The following is a 21,905-nucleotide window of genomic DNA, read 5'->3' on the forward strand; positions in this document are numbered from 1 at the left end:
CGAATACTTGATCATGTTGCCATGGTCCCATCCAACTTGGCCTTGAACACCTCCAGGGATGGAGCTCTGGGCAACCTGTTCCAGTACCTCATCACCCCCTCAGTGAAAAACTTCTCCCTGATGTCGTGGCTAAATATTTCCTCGTTTAGTTTAAAAACATTCCTCCTTGTCCTATTATTATCTACTTATGTAAAAAGTTTATTTCCCTCATGTATAATCTCCCTCTAGCTATTAGAAGGCTGTAATGAGGTTTCCCTATAGCCTTCTCTAAACTGAGCAAACCCAGCTCCTTCATTCTGTCTAGACAGGAGACATGCTGTAGCCCTCTGATCATCTTCATGGCCCTCCTCTGGACCCTCTCCAAAAGCTTGATTTCTTTCTTGAGCTGGAAGCCCCAGACTTGAATGCAGTACTCCAGGTGAGGCCTCATGATGGTGTAGAAGAGGAATAGTCACACCCCTTGTCCTGTTGGCCATCATTCTTCTGATGCTGCCCAGGATACTGTTGGCTTTCTGGGCTACAAGTGCACACTGTTGGCTCATGTTCCCCTACTAGGAACCATAAGCCCTTCTCAGCAGGGGTACTCCCAAGGAGTTCTTCTCCCAGTCTCTGTACTTATCTGAGATTACCTTGACTCAAGTGCAAAACCTTGCACTTTTCTATGTTGAACTCATTAGGTTCACAAGGGCCTGCCTTTGCAGTTTATAAGTGTCTCTCTGGGTGGCATCCCTTTGCTGTATCTGCAGCACTCAACTTGGTGTCATCAGTAAATTTTCTAAGGGTACACTTGATCCCGTTATCTATGTCATTGGTAAAGATGTTAGAGAGTATTGACTCCAAAACAGACAGATTGGAGAACACTTCTTGTTCCTGGCCTTCACCTGGATATAGAACCATTGACCACAACCCTCTGGCTGTGACCTTTCAAACCAATTCCTTATCCACCTAATAGTCCACCCTTCAAATCAGTATCTCTCCAATTTAGAGATAAGGATGTGGTGGAGGACCATGTTAAAGGCCTTGCAGAAAGCCAAGTATATGACATCAGATTCCTTTCTGTTGTCAACCAGTGCCATCACTCCATCGCAAAGGCCACCAGAATGATCAGGCATGACCTTCCCTTGTTGAAATTGTGCTGGCTGTCTCAGATCACCTGTTTATGCCTTGCGTGCCTCAGCAGTATTCTGGGAGTACCTATTCCATGATCTTCTCAGGCAGAGGTGAGGCTTACCAGTCCATTGTTCCCCAGGTCCTCTTTCTTCCATTTTTATAAATGGAAGTGATGTTTCCCCTTTTCCAATCATCAGGGACTTTCCCTGACAGCTACAACTTTTCAAATATGATGGAGAGTGGCTCGGCAACCACATTGACCTGTTCCTTTAGGACCCTGGGATGCATGTTGTGTGGCTCCATAGACTTGTACGCATCCCGTCTGTGAGGCTCTCTCGGACTTGCTCTGCCCTTACAGTGTGGGGGGAGTTTGCTCCCCCAGTTCCCACCAAGAAAGGGATGTGAGGTTGAGGGATGTGAGAAATATGAGAATCCTGCCTGCCAGTGGAAACTGTGGCAAAGAACTTACTGAATATCTCAGCCTTCTCCCATATCTGTTGTAGCCAGTTCTCCTTTCTCATTTATCAAAGGAGGCGTGCTCTCTTTGGCCTATCTCTTCTGACCTATGTACTTATAGAATCTCCTGTTGTTTTTAACATCCCTTGCCAAATTCAGTTTCATGCATGCCTAATCCCATCTCTGCACATCCAAACAGCATCCCTGTAATCTTTGCAGGTGATATGTCCTTGTTTCCACTGCCTGTGCTTGACCTTCTTTTTCCTCAGTTTGATTGGCAGGTCCTTGCCAAGTCATGCCAGTTTCCTGCCTCCTCTGTTTGCTTTCTTATTTTGAGGGATGGAGAGCTCTTGTGCAAAGCGTTTCTTAATCTGTTGCCCCTTGGTGAGTTGTGCCCTTATTGAGCTGTGAAGAAGGGTCAGTACTTCAGGACAGGACAGGAAGCATACAGGACATGTATTGCCCTTTGTAAACTGCTTGTTTTCTGTAGAAAACAAGAGACTGGACTCTCTGTAGAAAACAAGAGACTGGACTCACTGTCCAGCTTTTTAGTGAGAGTGAGAACCATCTGATCTGTTTTCATTAACTATATAAGAATGAAATTAATAATATATATATATATTTGTATTTCTCATTAATAGTATTGACTATTGACAATATTTCCCAGGAAGCCACTGAGTATCAGCTCACTTTTTTTTTTTTTTTTTTTTTTAAAGTCATCCTCATTCATGATACTACTGATTTGCTATGGTCATAGGTAAATAATTTTCTCTGTATGTTTTTCAGTGAGAAATGAAATAGACCAAATGTTACTATTTAATATTTTTGGAGAATAGAAGTCTTATCTTTGCCAAAACTGACATGCTTTCCCAATCAGGAAGCAGTCCAGTACATGAATCCATACTTTGAATTCAAAAGGAGCATTTCTGTGCCCAAATTTAAGCATGCTTTGGTACTGAATTGAGCTGCAGTCAGAAGAATGATAATGAAAAATTCCATTACTAGCTCCAAACACATGTGGATTGATCTCTACTTAAAACAAATGTGTTCCAGCATAGCATTTCAAATTGTCTTTGAGTTTTTCTTTTGTATGATCATTGAGCACATTGAAAATCCTCATTATACTTTCTTAAGGCTAAATGCTTAAAACAAAATGTTTTGATATCACCTTAGCAGGGCTTTTTTTTTTTGTCTTAGAGCTCAATTTCTTTTGTACATGAAGTATCTCATAGTATTTCATTAATTTATAGCAATTTGTAGTTTAATTTATAATTTTTTTGAGTTTATGAAAAACCTTAAAAAGACAATGATGCAAATGTTTTTAACACTAGTTAAAAATAGATTTTTATAAAGTACGTATTAAGAGGAAATAGTCTGCATGTTTTCTTATACCTTTGAATTTTTCAAAGATATTCATACAATATAAAAATAAAACACTGGTATTCCCTACAGTAACTAAACGCTTGCAAGATTCAAAGCTGATTTTTGTGTTGTTTGCTTATAGTCAAAATTAAGAATTAATAACCAAAAATGAGAAGTCAAGGTGGGGGAGGGAAGCTGGAACTAATTTGGCTTTGTTTGTAATACTTCGCATGTTTTAAGGCTAATTGCAATGTTTCTTCATTGAATTAAGGTGTTTCTTGTCCCCCTCCTCCCTCATTTGTAACTACTCAATGGATAATGAAGAAAAAAATAGCAGAAATACAGTTCTTTATTCAAAGAATAAAGTCTAAGAAAATCAGTTGTAAGTCTGTGCTTTAACCTTTAAATAATTATTTAAAGTTGGATTTATAATATCTACTTAGGAATCAACTTTGGAATAGTGCAGCATGGCACATACTTGGGTTTAACCATTTCATTTTCTGTGTGCATTGCATGTTGCTGAACACCTAATTTGCCTCTGAGAACAGGTCCCTCAGGGCACTGCAAATTATTATTGTAACCTGTTTTGCATTCACACTAATCCTACGCTTCTATGCTGTTTTATTTTGGTTTAGGATTATTGTTTTCTTCCCCTTAAGACAGTAAGATAGTGTTCGACAAGTACTTGCTGTGGTTTCACTCAATGTCACCCTCCTTTCTGATGGGTTATTAAATTTAGGGCTCTTTAGTAGCTCCCTACATTGGACTGTTTCTAGTAGAATCATAGAATGGCCCAGGTTGGAAGGGACCTCAAGGATCATGAATCTCCAACCCCCTGCCACATGCAGGGCCACCAACCTCCCCATCTAATACTAGACCAGGCTGCCCAGGGCCCCATCCAACCTGGCCTTGAACACCTCCAGGGACAGGGCATCCACAACCTCTCTGGGCAGCCTGTTCCAGCACCTCACCACTCTCTCTGTAAAGAACTTCCCCTGATATCCAACCTAAATCTTCTCTCCTTCTGCCTAAAACTACTTCGTCTTGTCCTGCCATTATTTACCCTTGTAAAGAGTTGATTCCCCTCCTGTTTGTAGGCTCCCTTTAGGTACTGAAAGGCTGCAATGAGGTCACCCCGCAGCCTTCTCTTCTCCAGGCTGAACAAGCCCAGCTCCCTCAGCCTGTCTTCGTTGGGGAGGTGCTCCAGCCCTCTGATTAATAGCTCCATGTCTCAATTTGTACTGGTAGCCCAACACTCAGAATAGAAATGTATCGTATGGAATGATTCTATTAGCATTGTTGGGATAGTATCAAATATACTGAAAGGGAAGTTAACATCCTTTGTAATAGGAATGTTGTTACAAAGTATCTCTTTTCTATCATGATTCCTCACTTTTTGCCATCCTAGCTCTTAGGGACTTTAAGGACTTGATAAATATATTTTTAAAACATTGAACTTAAGGTCATGCTAAGTAGCTAATTACCATAGGTTTCTTTAACTAATAAAAGGGCTTCAGTAGTTAAGTAGTGTGAATGTTTGATTAGCTTCTTATTACACCTGTTATGCTTTTGTTGGTGTTCAGAAGCAAAACTGTACATGAAAATTGATTATTTTTTTTTAAATTTAAATTTTTGAAGTTCTTCGTTCTACTCCAACTTTGTTAACAGATGCATTCAGGAAATCTTTGTTATTCTACTAGTAATAATTCCTGCCCACATTTTTTTAATAAAAAGGAGGCTACAGTTTTGGAATTTAAAGTATGTATGCATAGTACACAGTTTATACAAATTGCCCCATTTCCGGTAAGTGTGCAAGTAGGAGGATAAATGTACAAGTGGGTAGATAAACAAGTGTGGTGTGAAGTTAAAAACTGAACAAAAAAGTCCTACCAGAAAACAGTACCAAGGCAACATCTGCCTTTTGAACATATGATCAAAATGATATTCCAATAAGAATGTTGTAACTTATTGAAAATCATGCTGACAGAAATTTAAACTGACCTTGTATCCTCCAAGTGCTGTTGATAAGCAAGATTTATTGTTGCGTAGGGTTCAGACAGTGCTCAGGAACAGCAGTGTTTTAGAATGTGTATTATCACATATGGTTACTTATTCACCTGGAGAAGTCAATGTATTATGTATAAGGTAAAGAGGAATTTAAAGGATTGCTTCAAGTATGAAAATTGTTTTTGTTTATCAAAGCATCTTCAATTTGTAGTCTTTAGCAATGTTTTCTTCCTTTTCAAAGTAAGAGTAGCTTATTTCTCCAGAGCACGCTTTGACAGAAAATTTCATTTGTAATTTAATGTAAAAATAAATTAATAAATGCCTAGTGGGCATAGATGCCCTTTTCTGATTGTAGTGGCTTATTTCTGCAATTTTTCTACATATATATATATATATATATATATATTTTTTTTTTTTTTTTCCAAGTTGCTTACTAGTGGATTGTTGTCTTTTTATTTATGTTTTGGAGTGTTTCTCTGAAATGGAATTAGGCAGGGAGTAGATCAAAGGTTAAACCTTTAATAACAGTATATAGGGATATGAAATTCTATCAGAAATAATTTGCCTCGTGGTTGGAGGAGGGAAAAAAAAAAAGACTGTTGAGTATATAAGAAGCTTAGCGACTAGAAAATATGAATGTGTTGGCTTATTCTTTGTTTATTTGTTTAGAAGATTTTTTAGGTTAAAAGACTCTCTCAATGGAGAAAAAAAAAATGAAACAAAAAGAGGCAGAATAATTTGAGGAAGAAAGGGTACTCTTTTTGATTCAGCATATTCTGGTAAACCAGTGTAACTACTGAATTTTTATAAGGAAAAGAGCCTGAATGGGTCAAGGTAAGGTGATAGTGAAAGAGTCAAGGACTGCTTGGGTTTATTCATACTTGATGGAAAGTGGCTGTAAGTTCATGGAAACTGAGATCAAGTGTGGATGTAGAGGAAAAGTGTTTTCAGGTTTTTCATACATTGCATTTAAATAAAACCTGTTTTATTTTTTTTTTCCTTAAGTTGATTTATATGGGCACTGCACCTGCACTTGTTGAGTGTCATCACTGTTTTCCATTCAGCTAGGGGCAGATAGGAGATGTGCCATGCTTCTTTTGTAGTTCTTTGCAAAAGCTGAATTTAATCCTTAAAGATGATGGATTGAGATTATATTAATCAGATGAGTAAAAATGCAGACTTGGTTTTCACTACTTTTGCTTCAGAAACTCTGATTTTCCTTTTCCAGAGACGGTGTAGTATCTGTAAGCAGGTGTTACAAAGCAGGATTTCACTTCAGTCTGGAGAATTACAGAAACTGCGTTGCTAGGAAGCCAGCAGAAGCTTTGGTCATGAAAAGTGTGAGGTCAAGCTTTATTTCAGGGAGGTCATGTGAGATACGTTTGTGGTTGTTTCCTTAAATCCATTAAAAACACACGAAGAATTTCAGATTATCCAGTGTGAAATGTTTGAGTCATAGCTGAGCCTGAAATGCCATCTTCCTAAATACCATTATGTTTCTCAAGTTCAGTTATTTTCTCTGTTGGCAGAATAACCACCTAGGCACTATGAAGTATTTTGCTGCAATTATGTTTTGTAAACCACAGTTCTTTTTAATGAGAATCCTAAAGGAAAAACAGCAGTAAAAACCCTAAAATTATTTACCTCTAAATGATTTTGCAGGTGACATTGAAAAAAAACTGCAGAACACCTTCCACTAGAAACTGTATTTGGCATGTCAGTAATGAAAGAGCTCATTTTGAATGCTTGACACTAATTTTTCTGGATTAGAAGTGTGGAATAAGGTGTGCTTTTACTTTGTTGTTGTTGTTTTTTCTCATTTGAAGCATTTTTACCCTGGTTGTCAACATCTCATTTGTTGATAGTTTCAGTGGATTCTTTTTACCTCTTAAGAATGTCTTTGAGTAGAAGAATTATCCTGAAGTGAAATTCATTTTAAACTGTGTGAGCACTTGGAATCTGGCAAGACAGATGAGCAGGTGTCAGTATGACTTTACCCAGTTATGAAATGCTTGCTAGAATTTCTGACCTAATAGATTGTCAGTTTGTTTTAGAAACTGTGTTGGAAGAAATGTGATTATATGCAGATGGGGTAATGGTTGGACTAGATGATCTTACTGGTCTTTTCTAACTTTAATGATTCTATGGTACTTAAGAATTAATATGTGACCGGATCTCAAGGGAAAGCAAGATGATGTTTTTCATAGAATGTAAGGCAGAAGTAAATGGAAATGGAAAATGATTTCAGAAATCTGGAAGAAAAGAGCTCAGTGCCCACGTTGCATCTCTATTAATCCAGAGAGCAGTTTTTCCCAGTAGTTCCTTGATCTGTGGGTGACTTATGTAAGTTGTGTTAAATTTTTACATGAAGCATTCCGTTGCTATGGTGATAGGTGCCACTCCACGCAGATTGTTTAAATAACGTTAAAGCAATTCTTTGTACTCAGTAAGCTATGTAATTGCTATTAGTTTGTACACAAGGGCTGTGAACTTCAAAAAAAAAAAAAAAAAGAAAAAAAAAAGAGCAGTTTCATTAAATCATGGAAAGACTCTGGAGTTTTACATGCTTTTGTGTAGGTTGCATAAGGAATATCTTCTTATGTAGCGTTTATTTAATAGCTGGCATTATATTTTTCACTATAGGGATGTTTTCCTCTTCCACTAGTATCTTAAATGGTGTGTGCTCACCAATCTGCTTTCTCCCATCTCTGTCATTTTTTAGGTATGTTTCTGATGGGAGAGGGACAGCATGGGTTGTTGCAGACATAGGTGAGCTCTGGGTTAAAAGTAGAGAGGCAGAGAGTAATAACAGAGCAGGATGCCATGGACTCAGTGTCAAGAAGCTGCAGGGATTGAATAATTGCAGCATAAGTGGAAAATAAAAAATATTTCTGAATGGCAGTGGGAAGAAAATTGACAGGATTTGTGTGGGAGGTGGAGTTGGAAATGGCACCCAGGTTGTGAGCTTGTGGGACATAAGGTGGTGGAATTGTTGACAGAGATAGGCAAAGAAGGAGGAAGCAGGGAGGATTTGGGAAGAACATGATTTCAGCTTTTCAGCATATTGTGCTAGGGCTAGTGGCAAATATCCAGGAGGAGATTCTAAACTGTGAATGTGAACAGAAGGGACGAGAGCTCTGTGACTCATCTACTCAGAGATGATAATTAAAGCAGCATGATTTTTAGGAGGTGCTGAGCAATAGTGAAGAGGTTGCAGAAGATGGGAGGGTTAAGGGTAGAGCTCCCTGGGCTGTGGCAGTCTGGAGGAGGAACAGCCATGAAGAGAGACTTTTTTTGAGCAGCTCAGCAGAAAGAAACTCAGAGAAAGCACCATATTCCACTTATGAGTCCACTTGTTAAATATATATATATATATATGCATTTTATTTATAAACTGTGTAATTTTAAAACTTAAGTTTATATGGCAGCTGTCAAGGACTGCCTGTGCAAATGCTGGGATTCTGCAAAGCTTAAGAGCAGCCTTCTATTGTATTTTAGGCAGTGAGATGAGAGAAATGTGTTTCCTCTTGCTCTTCAACCCTGCCTTTGTTCCAGGCTTGTGTAATTGTCACTGTCCCGAAGCCTGTATCTTTTTCATCCAAAGCTCTGCTAGACCTCTTAAAATCAAAGATATGATAAAGCATCAGACTAGGAAAGCTGTAAATGTGTCATGCTCTTAATTCTTAGCCTGTTAGCAGAGGAGAATGTTATCTGCTTTCCAGCTTCTTTTGGTTTGGGAGTATTTAAAGGGTTTGATTTCTTGGATTTTGTGGGGGGTAGTTTGGAGGAAGAGTTTTGAACAGATCTATATTGCTGCCAATTTGTGTTTTATTATTCCAATAATTACTCAATTATACCTGTAAATTGCACCTTAGGAATTCCCTAATATCCTTCAGTTCTCACTTATGGGATGCAGCAACATCTTTACCACACAGCCTATATTGTATTAATCAAGTTTATTGTTTCAAAGCTGACATTGTTTAATTCTGTAATCAATTGCATTAGAAATATTTTCCACGCATTTTCTGTTTTTAGTAGTTGAGGACTAAATTGATTGCATCTACCTTATCTTGTACCTATTTCAAAATCATGTACTATTGTCTCAGTCCAAAAAAAGCAATAAAGGGTAACGATAACAAAATCTACTATGAAGACTGTGAAGCTTTTGCTGTTTTTGTGTTGGCAAAGCTTTAGGCTTTATCATAATTATTAAGAACTGTTGTGAAAACATTCCAATAAATATCAGTCTTATCATTTTCCTGCCATAAATGAACTGGGTGGAGTTCAAGCCAAACGAGCCTTCCTAGAGCCAATGACACAAGTTGTCTGGAGCTAGGGCTCAAAGAGACCTTCTGGAAGACAGAACCACTGTTTTTGGAAGATGTGGAGAGCCAGAAGGACCTGAAAGTCATGATCTGAGCATTCTCAATTATTTCTTATTGTTCTAAGTAGCAGGACTAACAGACCATCCATTTGACATACACTGGAATTAAAGGATTCAGTTACAGTTTTAATCAATTTGAGAAGCAAAGGGATTTAAATGATGGCTTGATTTAATTCCAGCCAATGGCTACATTGCTCAAGAGAGATTTTATACCAAAGGTTTGGCAATGCATGAGGGCCTGAACTCTCTTTTAGCAATCATGTAATTCATTATTTTTGTTAGAAATAGAGAATCAGAGTTACATACTTCAGAATATTTTGCGTGACTTCAAAATAATGGCGACGACAATATTATCAGACATCTGTTTTTAAGCAATACGTGAAATCTAAGTGTTGCCATCTTAAAACAAGACATGGAAAAAAATATAGAACTGATCATTTAAAATGCATTTCTCAAGTGATTTCACTGCCATCTAAAAAATTATGTTCCTAATCTTGCCTGTATTTTGTCACTGAAAGACTGCTAAAACCTGTGTGATACGCACACGTATACTGTCTTCATGGAAATTCAGCTGGACTGTGGAGAAAAACATGTGAAGAAGACAATGGAGCAGCTCCATCAGAAGCAACTCAAAAGCTGCTTTGAAAATGAATGCTCTCATGGCGACCTTTTTTCCATTTGACTCCACCTCTGTAGCAAGCACCACACAGATTCTTCCAGGCAATGCTCCAGTAATGCAAATTCACAAAATATTTGCTTGGGCTATTATGTTATCTGAGAATCAAGAGATTCAGTTTTTGTCATTGGCAATCGCATGCTTTTGTACTTGCTCTGCTTAGGAGATTTCCCTGCCTTGAAGGAAAAAATTAATGAGGATGGGTATGTACATGAATAACTGAGTCACTGATCTGAAGAACAGTGAAATACAGTGAAGCAATAACGATACAGCTCTATTGCACACTCTCGTCTAAAAGTGTTGAGCCATTTCTGAGTTGTTGCTGAAAGAACAAATACACATCTTTTTGCAATTCTCCCTGTTCCTGAACATTTGTATGCATATTTTATATTCTGAACTAGCATAACTTTATTCTGAAGTTAAGTTGTGGAGTTTATAGGAACTAGAGACTGCCAAAAAGAATGCAGTGCCAGAGATGCCTACAATATGTGGACAAACCAATAATAACAGTAAGGATCATTATGTTTTCAAAACAGTATTTTGCAAATACCCTGAGAAGTGCTTGGCAGTTAATTGCAATGGATAATTTGATGCGATGCTTACTCAGACATATAAATATATGTACATTATATACATGCACAAATAGAAGTGTTTCATTCTGAAATTTGTCTTGTAGTTACAGTACTGGAGAACTGCACGATCTCCAGCTCCAGATCCCACTTGCTTGGGATGTATGAGCAGTAATTTGAGTTGGCAGGTTTCTAGACCTCTGTATTTCACGTCCTGAGTTGAGATTTAATCAACTTTGATGGAAAGAAAAGGACCAAAGAAAATTGTCAGTATAATTAGCTGACCCAGTTCCCCAGTTCTGAGATGTACTAAGATAGAAGTTTGAAAACATAAAAATAATAGCAAGAGGAGAAGGAGAGAAATTAGAAAAATAAAACATCATAACCATTGATTTAAAAAAGAAAAATAATCTATAACTATTGCGTTTTGTAGAGGTTACTTCACATGTGAGTTGTACTAGCATAGTTGAGGAACAGAGTAGGGTGAGATATATGCATTTGGAAGCATTGTCACCAGTCAGTGCTACTTTAATTAAGTTGATCTAATTGTAAGTGTATGTAATAATTCTTACTTAGGGACATGATAAAATCCAACTTTTTGTAAAAGCAATACAGAATCGTGGCTGTGAAGCTCAAAAGTTCTGGAAAAAACACAATGTAAGTGATGCATCTCAGTTACACTGTAGCATATCTCGCTAGTTTTGCAAATAAGTTTTGAAATTTTGGAAGTTTTGGAATTGAAAGTGCAGAAAAACCTTGTTGTTGATTACTGTTGTTTGTTTTTGCTGTTTTTCACTTCTGCATTTTTTTCCTTTATCTTCCATCTTTGGATCTTATGTTTCCCTTTTTATTAAGATCTCAGCTTATTTCCTTCTATCTCTGCAAAGAAAGGGCCCAAAAGTGCCCTGTGACACTTTAGATGCATAAATTAGAGCTGCAAAGAGTGACCGTGAAAACCTCATGTTAGCAGTTAAATTGTGCCATTATATTCCCCTTTTAATCTTCCTCCTTTGCTGACAGAACTGTCCATTTTTCCTTCCTGAAACTGTTAATGGCCAATATTTGACTACATCTTCAGTAAATGTAAGTTAGCACACAGTTTGTAGCATAAGGAGAAGAGCGGCATCTCTTGTTTTGTTAGCAACCCCCCTCTATTATGTTGGTTTTTTTTTTTTAATGTTTACTCCAGGCTGGATGTGGCTCTGGGCAGCCTGGTCTAGTGGTTGGTGAACCTGCACACAGCACGGGGGTTGAAACTGGATGATCATTATGATCCTTTTCAGCCCAGGCCATTCTATGATTCTGTGACATGCACTGAGGAGACAGTATTCTTCTTCAGCTGTTTGAGCTGAAGTTGTGTTTAATTGGTTAGGTGAAGATGAAATAGTTTAGCTTCCATTATAACTTTTCAGTGAATATGCATGTTTCACATAAGGCACAGGTGAAAGCAAAACAGCTCCTCTTTGTTGTAACTGCATGCTTGAGTTCAGGGTTAATCGCAGTATTTTTCCACTAATTGAATAGCAAATAATTGTCTTGTATAGAAGGAAAACTTCGCTTTTGTTTTGTTTTGTTTTTTGTTTTTGTGTGTGTGTGCTCCATGTTTTCTGAAGTAGAAAAAAGTTGATGTTAAACTTATATATGGTCTGTTTCTTACCATAACTATATTTTTGCCGTACTGTGAGTAAACAGATTGTTAAGAAGATTCTTCAGGAATAGTCAAGGTTTGGAAGGAAGAGTTATCCTCTTACTGAGGGTAGTATGCTATTAAGAGAAAAAAATTATTTCTAATTGCATAATTAGTGGCTCTCTTTGTTGTTTTCAAGTGCATTAAGCATTTTCAGTTGAAATGAAATGGATATGAAAAAACAATAATTGTAAGCAGTGAAGACTTCCAGTAAAAAAATCAGTTCATTGTTCTACCTAAGGGATATCTGAAGAGTATGAGCCCAATTGTCCATAACACTTGCTTGAAGATAAAGCTCAAAACTGTGTAATGACTTAAAAATAAATAAATAAAAATAAAATAATAATAATAATAATAAAAATCCAGGGAGAAATAAGCTGTTGACTTTGAAAGAAAATTATGTGTAAGTTTTGCTCTTGGAATCATTCAAAAACTATCTCAGCCTTTGTCTCCAGGAATGGCTGAGGGAAGTTGAAACAAGCTTGCTATGATATAGAGGTCCATTTGGTGACATTCTGTAGGTTTCTTTGAATCTTAGACTTCAGGATTGCTCTAGGCTGTGGTAGCATGGATCTTTGCATTCCTGCACATTTTTCTGAGTTCAGGCTTGAATTATGTTTAGCTGCATGCCATTTCTTAATGGAAAAGGCATATTTTGGAATTGTTTTACTGAAGCATTGAGTTTGCTTTCCTCCAGTTTTTCTCTTACCTACTTAACAATTTTTTTCTTGACTGAAAATAAGGAGGTAGCATCAAAAATCAGCAGTCCTATATGCGATGAACTCCATTAGCAATTTGTTTTCCCAGACTCTGTGTTTGTTGATAGCTGTGTGTATGGGAACTACTGAGTCATGGCCTGAACCTCTGATTGATCACCTGAGATGAGCCATGAGTCAGCCAGAGGAGCACAGGTGAAAGCAATTCACCTGTGCTGCCGGAAGGGGTGGAGCCTGGCTGCACCTCTCCTAGACCCATTTAAGAGCTGGCTACTGGGGGGGAAGGATCTCTTCTGGAGATCGCCCCTTCGGGTGTTTTGTAGGCGAGCCCAGCATAAGGGTAAGCCTTCCATTTATTCTCTCTTGTTATCGTAGTCCACTTCGCCTAACTCTCTTGTTTATTTTGTGATTGTAACATCTTGATATCCAGTGATTATACACTGTGCAATAAGGATAGGATTTCAGGGTGAAGCCACTTGCGCCATGCAGACTCTAGATGCCTGGGAAGTTTTCTACTTGATTTCCTGTCATTGGGAGATTCAGAAATGTTTTTTACTTATACTCTTGGTTTATCAGAAGTGAGCAGGTTTTTAACTTCCTTTACGCGTGCGTACATGTAACAGTGTTTCTCCCTTATTCACTTACTTCCTAGTTGTAATGAACCTTTATGGAGTCTGGGTTCTTAAACTCCTTCCCTCAGTAGTGAGTTCTCAAACAGTATCCTCTTTAAGCTGAATACTAAACTTATAGTAAACTTTTCATTACAAATGAAATAATTACGTCTATCTAAAAGCGCCTTTTTTTTCCCCGCAATATAAGTGTTACAGTCTTTTTTTTTCTTTTTCTTTTTTGGAAAAATGAGTCATAAGAATCAGTGCAGAATACAAAATATATCCAGATTGAAAATGCTATGTGTCCTTCCATGTATAACAATGAAATGTGCATTTTGCTACTGAGATTGCAAATATGTCACTGATATCTGCATATAATTAAATTATTTAGATTTTTTTTCTGGCTGTACTTGCTGGCAAATGTTTCCTGAATGTCTTGCTAATTATAAACTTGCTGCTTCTGCATTGTTGTTTTAGGTAAAGCTTAAGAACATACTGGCTATTCTTACCTAACACTAGAAACATTTCATGGACTAAAAATTCATTATTAAAAGAGTTGCATATAACAAACTTGTTTTTCAAAGAGGATAGATTGATAAAAAATGAAAGGATTTACAGCGTGGAACCTTAGATCTTTCAAGTGAGTTACTGGGCAGGATATAAAGCATCTATCCTAAACTGTGTACAAATCACCACACAGCTGTCGCACCCTGTGAACTTAGAAAAGACAGTTCTTTCACCAGTGTTGGTTGCATTTCATGTATTCATTTCCTTACTGATTCCTGTATTTCCACTTTACTGTATCTGCTGAGACTTGGCCTGTCAGAAAAACTGACAGCCCTGAGCTTTCCATCTGTTAATCCTCTTAGAAAAATAGCCTCACATTTCGGGTAGTACATGCAGGCTCCAACAGACGTTGTAGAATCATAGAATGGCTTGTGTTGGAAGGGACCTCAGAGCCCAGCCAGCCCCTGCCATGGGCAGGGCTGCCCCCCATCAACTCAGCTGTCCAGGGCCTCATCCAACCTGGCCTTGAGCGCCTCCAGGGATGGGGCACCACAGCTTCTCTGGGCGGCTGTGCCAGCGCCTCACCTCACCATCCTCTGAGTAAAGTATTTCCAGCTAACATCCAGTCCAAATTTTCCCTCTTTTAATTTAAAACCATTCCCTCTTGTCCTATCACTATCAGACCCTTTTAAAAGTCAGTCTCCCTCCAGTTCATAAGCTACCTTCAAGTACTGGTCACAGTGAGGTCTCCCCAGAGCCTTCACTTCTCCAAGCTAAATTAAGTCCAACTCCCTCAACTTTTTTTCCTTTGTTTACTGATGTTGTCACTGCATCACAGAAGGCTATCAAAGGTCAGGCACAGTCTGCCCTTAGCAAAGCTGGCTGTCACAGATCACCTCTTTATCTCACATGTGCCTTAATACAGCTTCCAGGAGGATCAGCTTTGTGATCTTCTCATGCACAGATGTGAAGCGCGCAGGTGTGTCATTCCCTGGCTTGCTTTTTCTCCCTTTCTTAAAAATGAGAGTGATGTTTCCCTTTTTATAGTCATGGGGTACTTTGCTCTATAGCCAAGACTTTTAAAGTATGATGAGAATTGTACCACAACCACATCAGCCAGTTCCTTAAGGATCTTGGGATGCATGCTGTCCAGCCACATAGACTTGTACACATTCGGTCTCATGAGACAGTCTCTAACTTGCTCCACTCTTACAGAGGAAGATTTTGATCCCCTGTCCCCCCCCCCCCCACCTCCCCCCAACTAGAGGTTTGGGGATACGGAGGAGTGGGAAGTCTTCCTGCTTCTGCTGAAGTCTGAGGCAAAGAACTTGAGTACCCGTTTGCTCCATGTCTGTTAAAGCCAGTTCTCCCTTTTCATTTACTTACAGAGAGAGTACATTTTCCTTTGCCTTTGGTGCTGGCTTCACTCTTTTGTTATATAAATCTTTCCATTCTAATTGAGACTTTGAAATCTTTTGTTTCATCCTCAATCCATTTCAGTTTTATTTAATTCTTTTCAAGAATAAATCTAGGAATGGTGATTGATTGGATCAATCTAACCTGTCTTTTCTGCTTTACTTTTTCAGGATTGCACAGTATATGAAACAGAGAATAAAATTCTTCATGTGGTAAGTCGTTTTTGGATTTCTATTAATAAATGTACTTGCATTGAACAAATAGGATTCTATCTCTGTGTTTTGTACTTTTTCCGTGTGTTGCCAGTGTGATAATGAGCTCGTCTGCGTATGACTGACTGCTGAATATTTGGAAATAAGTATGAATAGGTAATGATTGCTAAGAAAACCACGCTTGACATATGAGAAGCCAGCAACTTTGTAGTGGCTTATGTTTTAGGCTGGTTCATGCCTATCTGTTGTTTGTAAAACATGGTTAGGAAAATGATTTTGAAGAATGAGATTTCCTTTTAGAGAGCTGTTTTCTAGTCTTATATGATATCATATGTAAATGTTAGTGACATAGCTTCCTTTATTCATCAATCCTAGGAGTACTGAACTAGTGTAGTGATAAGAAGATTAAAGCAAAGCTTTCCTGTTGAATTCTCAGCATAAATACAATAGTCTATTCCCAGATTTTCTACTGCTATTCATAACAAATAAAACAGCTGAAATTTGTCAGCACTTTTGTCACATTTGTCAGCACAACACCAGAATATAAAATGGTTTGGAAAGGCTGACACTTCAGGGGATGGAGAGAAGAAAGTTTGAGAAATCTTGTGTGAAAACTACTGAGATGGCGTAACACCTAAGTATTAAATACTAAATTGCCTTTCATGTTCTGTTGGTGGTTTAGTGAGTATCAAGTTAACCCTGACCCTGCTTCTGAAATGTGGAGTCTCACTGAGATGTGAAGCCTTATTTTCTAAGGGTGAAAAATAAAGTAACTTAGCTGATGAAAATGATAATATTTTACCTTTCACTGTATTTCACTTTCAGATAGGTTTTGATATCTCATTTCTCTTATGGTCTGAGTTTAAGGAAGAAAAAAATACTTTATTTTAAAACATGAACTTTCCAGTAACGTTGCTACACTTTTTTATTCACCTCTCCCATATCAAATACATGGCAATCTGAATTCTGCAAGCTTTTGACAATTTGATTTCACAGTGATGTGGAGTAAAATGTCTCCTTGTAATTTTAAGTTACACTGACATTTTTCCCCTGTGGGACACAAGGAATTTACATTTTTAGTCAGGCTGACATCATCTTCTTTGCTAGGCTGATCTCTGCAAGCATTTAAGTAATGAAGTTTTTAATTGCATAATCTTGGCAAAAAATGAAGTACTGTAAGTTTGAATCCATTATATAAAGCCTGATTTTCAATACATGCTTGTTTTCTGCTGTAAGAGCCAAGATTTTTGACATCTGATGTATATACAGTATATAACATTTGCAAATTAGCAAAAAGAATTTGAAAGGGAGCTGGCAGTGGTTGAAGCTGATGAAGCATCAATTAATATAGTCTCCAACATAAAATTCTGAGGAAGCCAAGAGAGATTAATTTAAGATGTGAATGGACAAATCTGAGACAAGTTTCATTACAGTTACATTAAAAATAACTGCAAATGATGAAGTGACATTATTTTATGTTATTCAGACTCACACAGGCTTATTACTTTAATCCACAGCAACCACTTTGTGGTGACAAGTGGACACATAAGTTATTGTAGAGAGCTTAATTACATTCTTTGGTAAGGTGACAAGGAAACATGAGCAGAACACCATACTTGTTGCCTAGGGTTAAAGTTGACTTGTATGTATTGTACATAACTTGGATTGTTTCTGATCATGTTACATTTCAACTGATGGATGGAATTTCATGAAGCAAAAGCTGACAATAGCAAACAAGGAAAGAGAAAATCTCTGTCTGAATAATTAAAAGATTAGTTTTGAAAGCAGATTCTGAATTTGAAAGGAAATATTTTAGAAGTGCAAATGAAAAGATTAATGATAGAATTGAAAGCAGTCACCGTTCCCTCTAACTCCTCTGGGAAGACAGAAAAAGGTGTTGTGAATTTTGCCTATTAGAAAATCAGGGGAGGATCAGTGTAAGAGAGAGGTTTACAACAATAGTAACAAAAAAGTAGTAGGGAAAAAGCCTGATATTTAGAGCGAGCATGTGTCTTTTATCTCAGTATCAAAGAAGAGAGGACAGTAGTTATCTTATTGGATATCAAAATATTTGAATGCACACACATGCAGAGCAGTAAATGCAGTGCAAACCAGGTTAAAGATGTTCAAGAGAGTGATTAAGAATTTAAATCTCTTTTTATAGACTGTGTATCCTTGAGGTGAATGTTAATAAGAAGGTTCTCCAATATCAAAAGATTAGAGTAAATTTTAATAAAAGCATAGAAAGAATCTTGAATGCAAAACCTGGAAAAACCAGCAGAAATGGAAAGGACTCAGATACAATATACTTTGATTTTCAAAAAAGAGATAATTTAGTTTCTAAGACCAAACTGTTTTTTGAGTATGTTACCTATTAGCAAACAACACAAATTCCTGCTGATATCAGACATGTCTGACTAGCATCTCATCCAGCTACTTTTTGAATGATCACATACCAATGTGTAGCTGGAGTGAATTACAGAGGAACTTGAATTCAGAACTGCATGTTTGTCCATGATTTCATGTACAGTGTGACAGAAAAAAGGTTCCTCCCAAAAGTAAAAGGCAATGACTTAAAACTGATTAGCAATTTGTCTAATTAGCCTATGGAAACCCTTGTTGCAAGGCAAAACCTCCTGGATGCCTACCTGTGCGACCTGGTGTAGGGAACCTGCATTGGCAGGGGGGTTGGACTCGATGATCTCTGGAGGTCCCTTCCAACCCCTATAATTCTGTGATTCTGTGATCTTTCTCACTAAGGAAGTATAGTTTTAAAAGTTTTTGAAGTTTTAAAACATCCTTTTTTACCTATGTAGCTACAGCATAAAAATAAAGATAGGTATATACTTTTATTCTTTAGGACATCAAGAAATTTGCGATTTTACTATCACTGGATACAAGTAGTTTATTTTTGTCCATGTCACCTGTCAGCGGTCCTGCAGGTTTACTTCAGAGCAGGTTGAACATATCCTTCACTCACATGCTTAAAAGTGTTTTCTTAGGCTCACGTGCAATCGTTTGGAGGCTGGAGTGCTGTAAGTACACAACTCTCAGGGAGTTGCTGCCCAGTTCCCAGCAGAACGAGCCTTTGACATGCTCACCCATCCTGTCACCTGAGCCAAATCAGGGTCAAGAGGGTGTGTGGGCACAGCTGGGGTATGTGAGACCACGCTGCTATCAATCAGATGCTATCAAAATGCATCTGTGGATACTGCTAACATCAGTGAGTCACTCACTCTTCTCTATTTCCTTGGAAGCATGGTGAAGTAGGCAACATCTCACACAACAGGCGAGATCCTTAGTTAAATGACAAGTTGTTTGGCTTTAGGTAGGACCAGAAAGTAGTTGATGTATTCATTTTCTAACAGCAGTAATTTCTTTTGGAAAGTCCTCTTTCTTTGAGATAACTGTGGGAGTTCGCGTGGAGAGATTGCTGAATCACCTTATCCATAGATAGTATGTTTTAATGTGAACAAACTTATTTTGAAGTCAACTTTTTTGTCAGAGAAATGGTACTCTCTGATGACAGAAATGTATGAATCCAGCCTATATTCAAGAAGGATTTTTGTTTACTCTTTGAGCAATTGGATCTTCAAGTACTTCATAAATCATTTTGTCTTCCCTCATGATATTAGCTTAAGTAGTAAACTAGGCTGTGCTATTTACCTGAACACATAAAATGGATCTAAAGAAAAAGGTCACATGTAAAATAGATGACATTTTAAGAAGTTAACTATGTCAGTTTTGTTTATTTATTCTAAACAGAAGTTGCAAGAACGTGTATTTAGGGAAAAAACAAGTTTCTACTTAAATTTTCTGCCCTAGAATTGCAGGTGTGTTAAAACAACTTTGAAGACTTGTATATTTCTTAAAATTATTTTCACTGTGAATTAATTCATAAAAACCATGCAATAAGAAGCATAAAACCATGTGGGAATAATATGCTGGGTTTTACTCATTAAGAGATTTCTGCTTCTGAAATATTCATGACAACAGAGAAATGCTTCGTATTTCTATCACTGCCAATTTCTCAGTATGTTTTTTTCCATGTTACCTTTTGCTCAACAATCCATGTAACAAATAAATAAGTAGATGGTAGAAATTGTAATAATTTGTTAATGTAAGCACAAAATAAATATCAGCAGAAAAAAATGCCAACGAAAGTAGATGGCAAAAAAAAATAACTTCAAAGAATCGGTTAAAATATAGTTGGCCAAAATATGAAGTATATAAGCCATGGGTTGTTTTATTTAAAATTGGGAGTTGCCATTTTGTATCCAGAATCTTAATATTAATTCATCTTGAGATGATAAAGTGCATGGAAAACAGCTCAGCTTAAAAAAGTATCGGTTCTGCTTATTTGGGGAGTTAAGATGTTCGCAAAAGTCAGAATGGAGCTCTAAAGTCTTTTAAAGATAATTTGTTGATTCTTTCCAGCAGTTCAGTGCTCAGTAAGATAGAAATACGTAGTTCAATCAGTATGAAACAGTGCAGTATTAAATTGAGACTGAGATAAGAAGGACTAATTATAGAAAGCAGAAGTGACGTCCTAGTCAGATTAATAAGTTTTTACTGAATTTTCAGCTTAATTTTCTGAAGATTATGCTGCTTTTCCTGAAAAGGTACAGCTTTTTAATCTGGAAAACTGTGGAAATTAGAACTGGAGAATGAAATTAATATTCAGATGTGTAGCAGAAATGCAAATTTACGGCTTGAACCAGTGATTGAGCACCTGGTGAAAGGCAGGCCAACCCAGGGGAGCTCAGCTGCATGCAGTGCACTTGAGCGACCAGGAGGGGTGGAGCCAGGATCTACCTCCTCCCAGACCTCATTTGAGGGTTGGCACTGGAGGCAAGGTATCTTGCTGGAGGTCTCTCTGTATCTGAGGCCTTCCAGGGGGTAAAAAGTCTTTTTTCTTTTGTTTCTGCATCCACAGCTGCTGCATTTGGGCTTATCCTCATTTGCTGTAGCCAAGGGCTTTGCCACTCCACCACTAGTTCTGTTCTTTCCATTGTGTTTCAGCATTAGAAGGTGTTTGTGAAAAACATGAGCTATTTAAATTTTTTTCTCTTGTGTTACTAAACTGAAAAAGGAGAGAACAAGTAATGGATCAGGGTGTTCTCTTTTTGCTTGTAGAGAAACCACAGTGCTAATAATTCAGTCCTGCCTACTGAATTTGAATATTTGTTATAGAGCTATAATTGTCTAAGAATGCACTGTCAAAGGTATCATTTTAATAGTCTGATTAAAGAAAAAAAGAAAAAAGTAACCACCCACTTCCCTTCAAGGTTCTATACCTTGCGAAAAGGTTCAGCAAAACTCACTAATTCTGCATCCAAAATAAGATTGAGTTACTAATTAAACTTCACGTATCTGTAAATAGTAGACTAGGTATGGATGGTTCTAAGATTGCTGCAATTACTACAGTATTCCATATGATACCAGAAATGTTTTGGTCCAATATTAATTGATAAATAATTATTCTGTATGTCTCAATCATACTAGTTAGACTTCATTCTGAATGCTTGCATTGCTTTATCTCAGTAAGATGTAGTTAAGCTTTTTTTTTTTTTTTTCTGAAATGTTAAACTTAACATCACAAAGACATTTTTTCTGACTTTTGCCCTGAATTTCTATGCCTCACTGCCATCCCACTTATCATTTGAATGATGTTGTTATGATTTCTTGTAGAAGAGGCTGGTTCTGTTCTTGCCCTCAGCTCTGTGAATGTTAAGCCAGGATGCTTCTGTATTGCTGCTGTTTGGCAGAATAGATTTAAGTTTGGTCACCAGCCTGGATAAAATTAAATATGGGAACAAATAGAAGTCTGTTTGCTTCACCAGAAATATTTGATGAACATAGAGTTCTTGAGTGAACAGATAATGGGTGACTGACTTGTTGAGGGAGAAAGCCTGTGGAGACTTTTCAAGCTAGTCATGTCCGTAACTACTCCCACTGTATGACAGAAGATGGACATAATTTTGCTGGTGCAGAGTGAATTAGCCACAGAGAATCAGAAAAGATGCAAGAACAATTCAGTCACCTTTTTGTCCTCATCCCCTTAGCTGAAAGGAGTAATTGTAAGAAAATGGCAAGAAGTGAGTGTACTACAGTCCAAAAACATAAGTACAGACAAAGTATGGTTTTCAAGTAGTTATCTACAGAGTGGAAGAAAATGTTTCCCATTGAATT

The 21,905-nt window shown here is 37.4% G+C and overlaps 1 protein-coding gene across 6 annotated transcripts in view; it reads left to right on the forward strand.

Annotated features, from left to right (window-relative positions):
- CNKSR2 (connector enhancer of kinase suppressor of Ras 2) overlaps window positions 1–21,905 on the forward strand; it is a 204,265-nt gene that overhangs the window by 57,778 nt on the left and 124,582 nt on the right. For all 6 annotated transcript variants that reach the window (XM_052673741.1, XM_052673742.1, XM_052673737.1 and 3 more), the window contains exon 5: window positions 15,672–15,713. In XM_052673741.1, the coding sequence (XP_052529701.1) occupies window positions 15,672–15,713 (42 nt within the window). The remainder of the gene's footprint in view (window positions 1–15,671; window positions 15,714–21,905) is intronic.

Source organism: Tympanuchus pallidicinctus, unplaced genomic scaffold, assembly GCF_026119805.1.
Source record: "Tympanuchus pallidicinctus isolate F22 unplaced genomic scaffold, pur_lepc_1.0 scaffold14, whole genome shotgun sequence".
NCBI classification, from domain to species: Eukaryota; Metazoa; Chordata; class Aves; order Galliformes; family Phasianidae; genus Tympanuchus; species Tympanuchus pallidicinctus.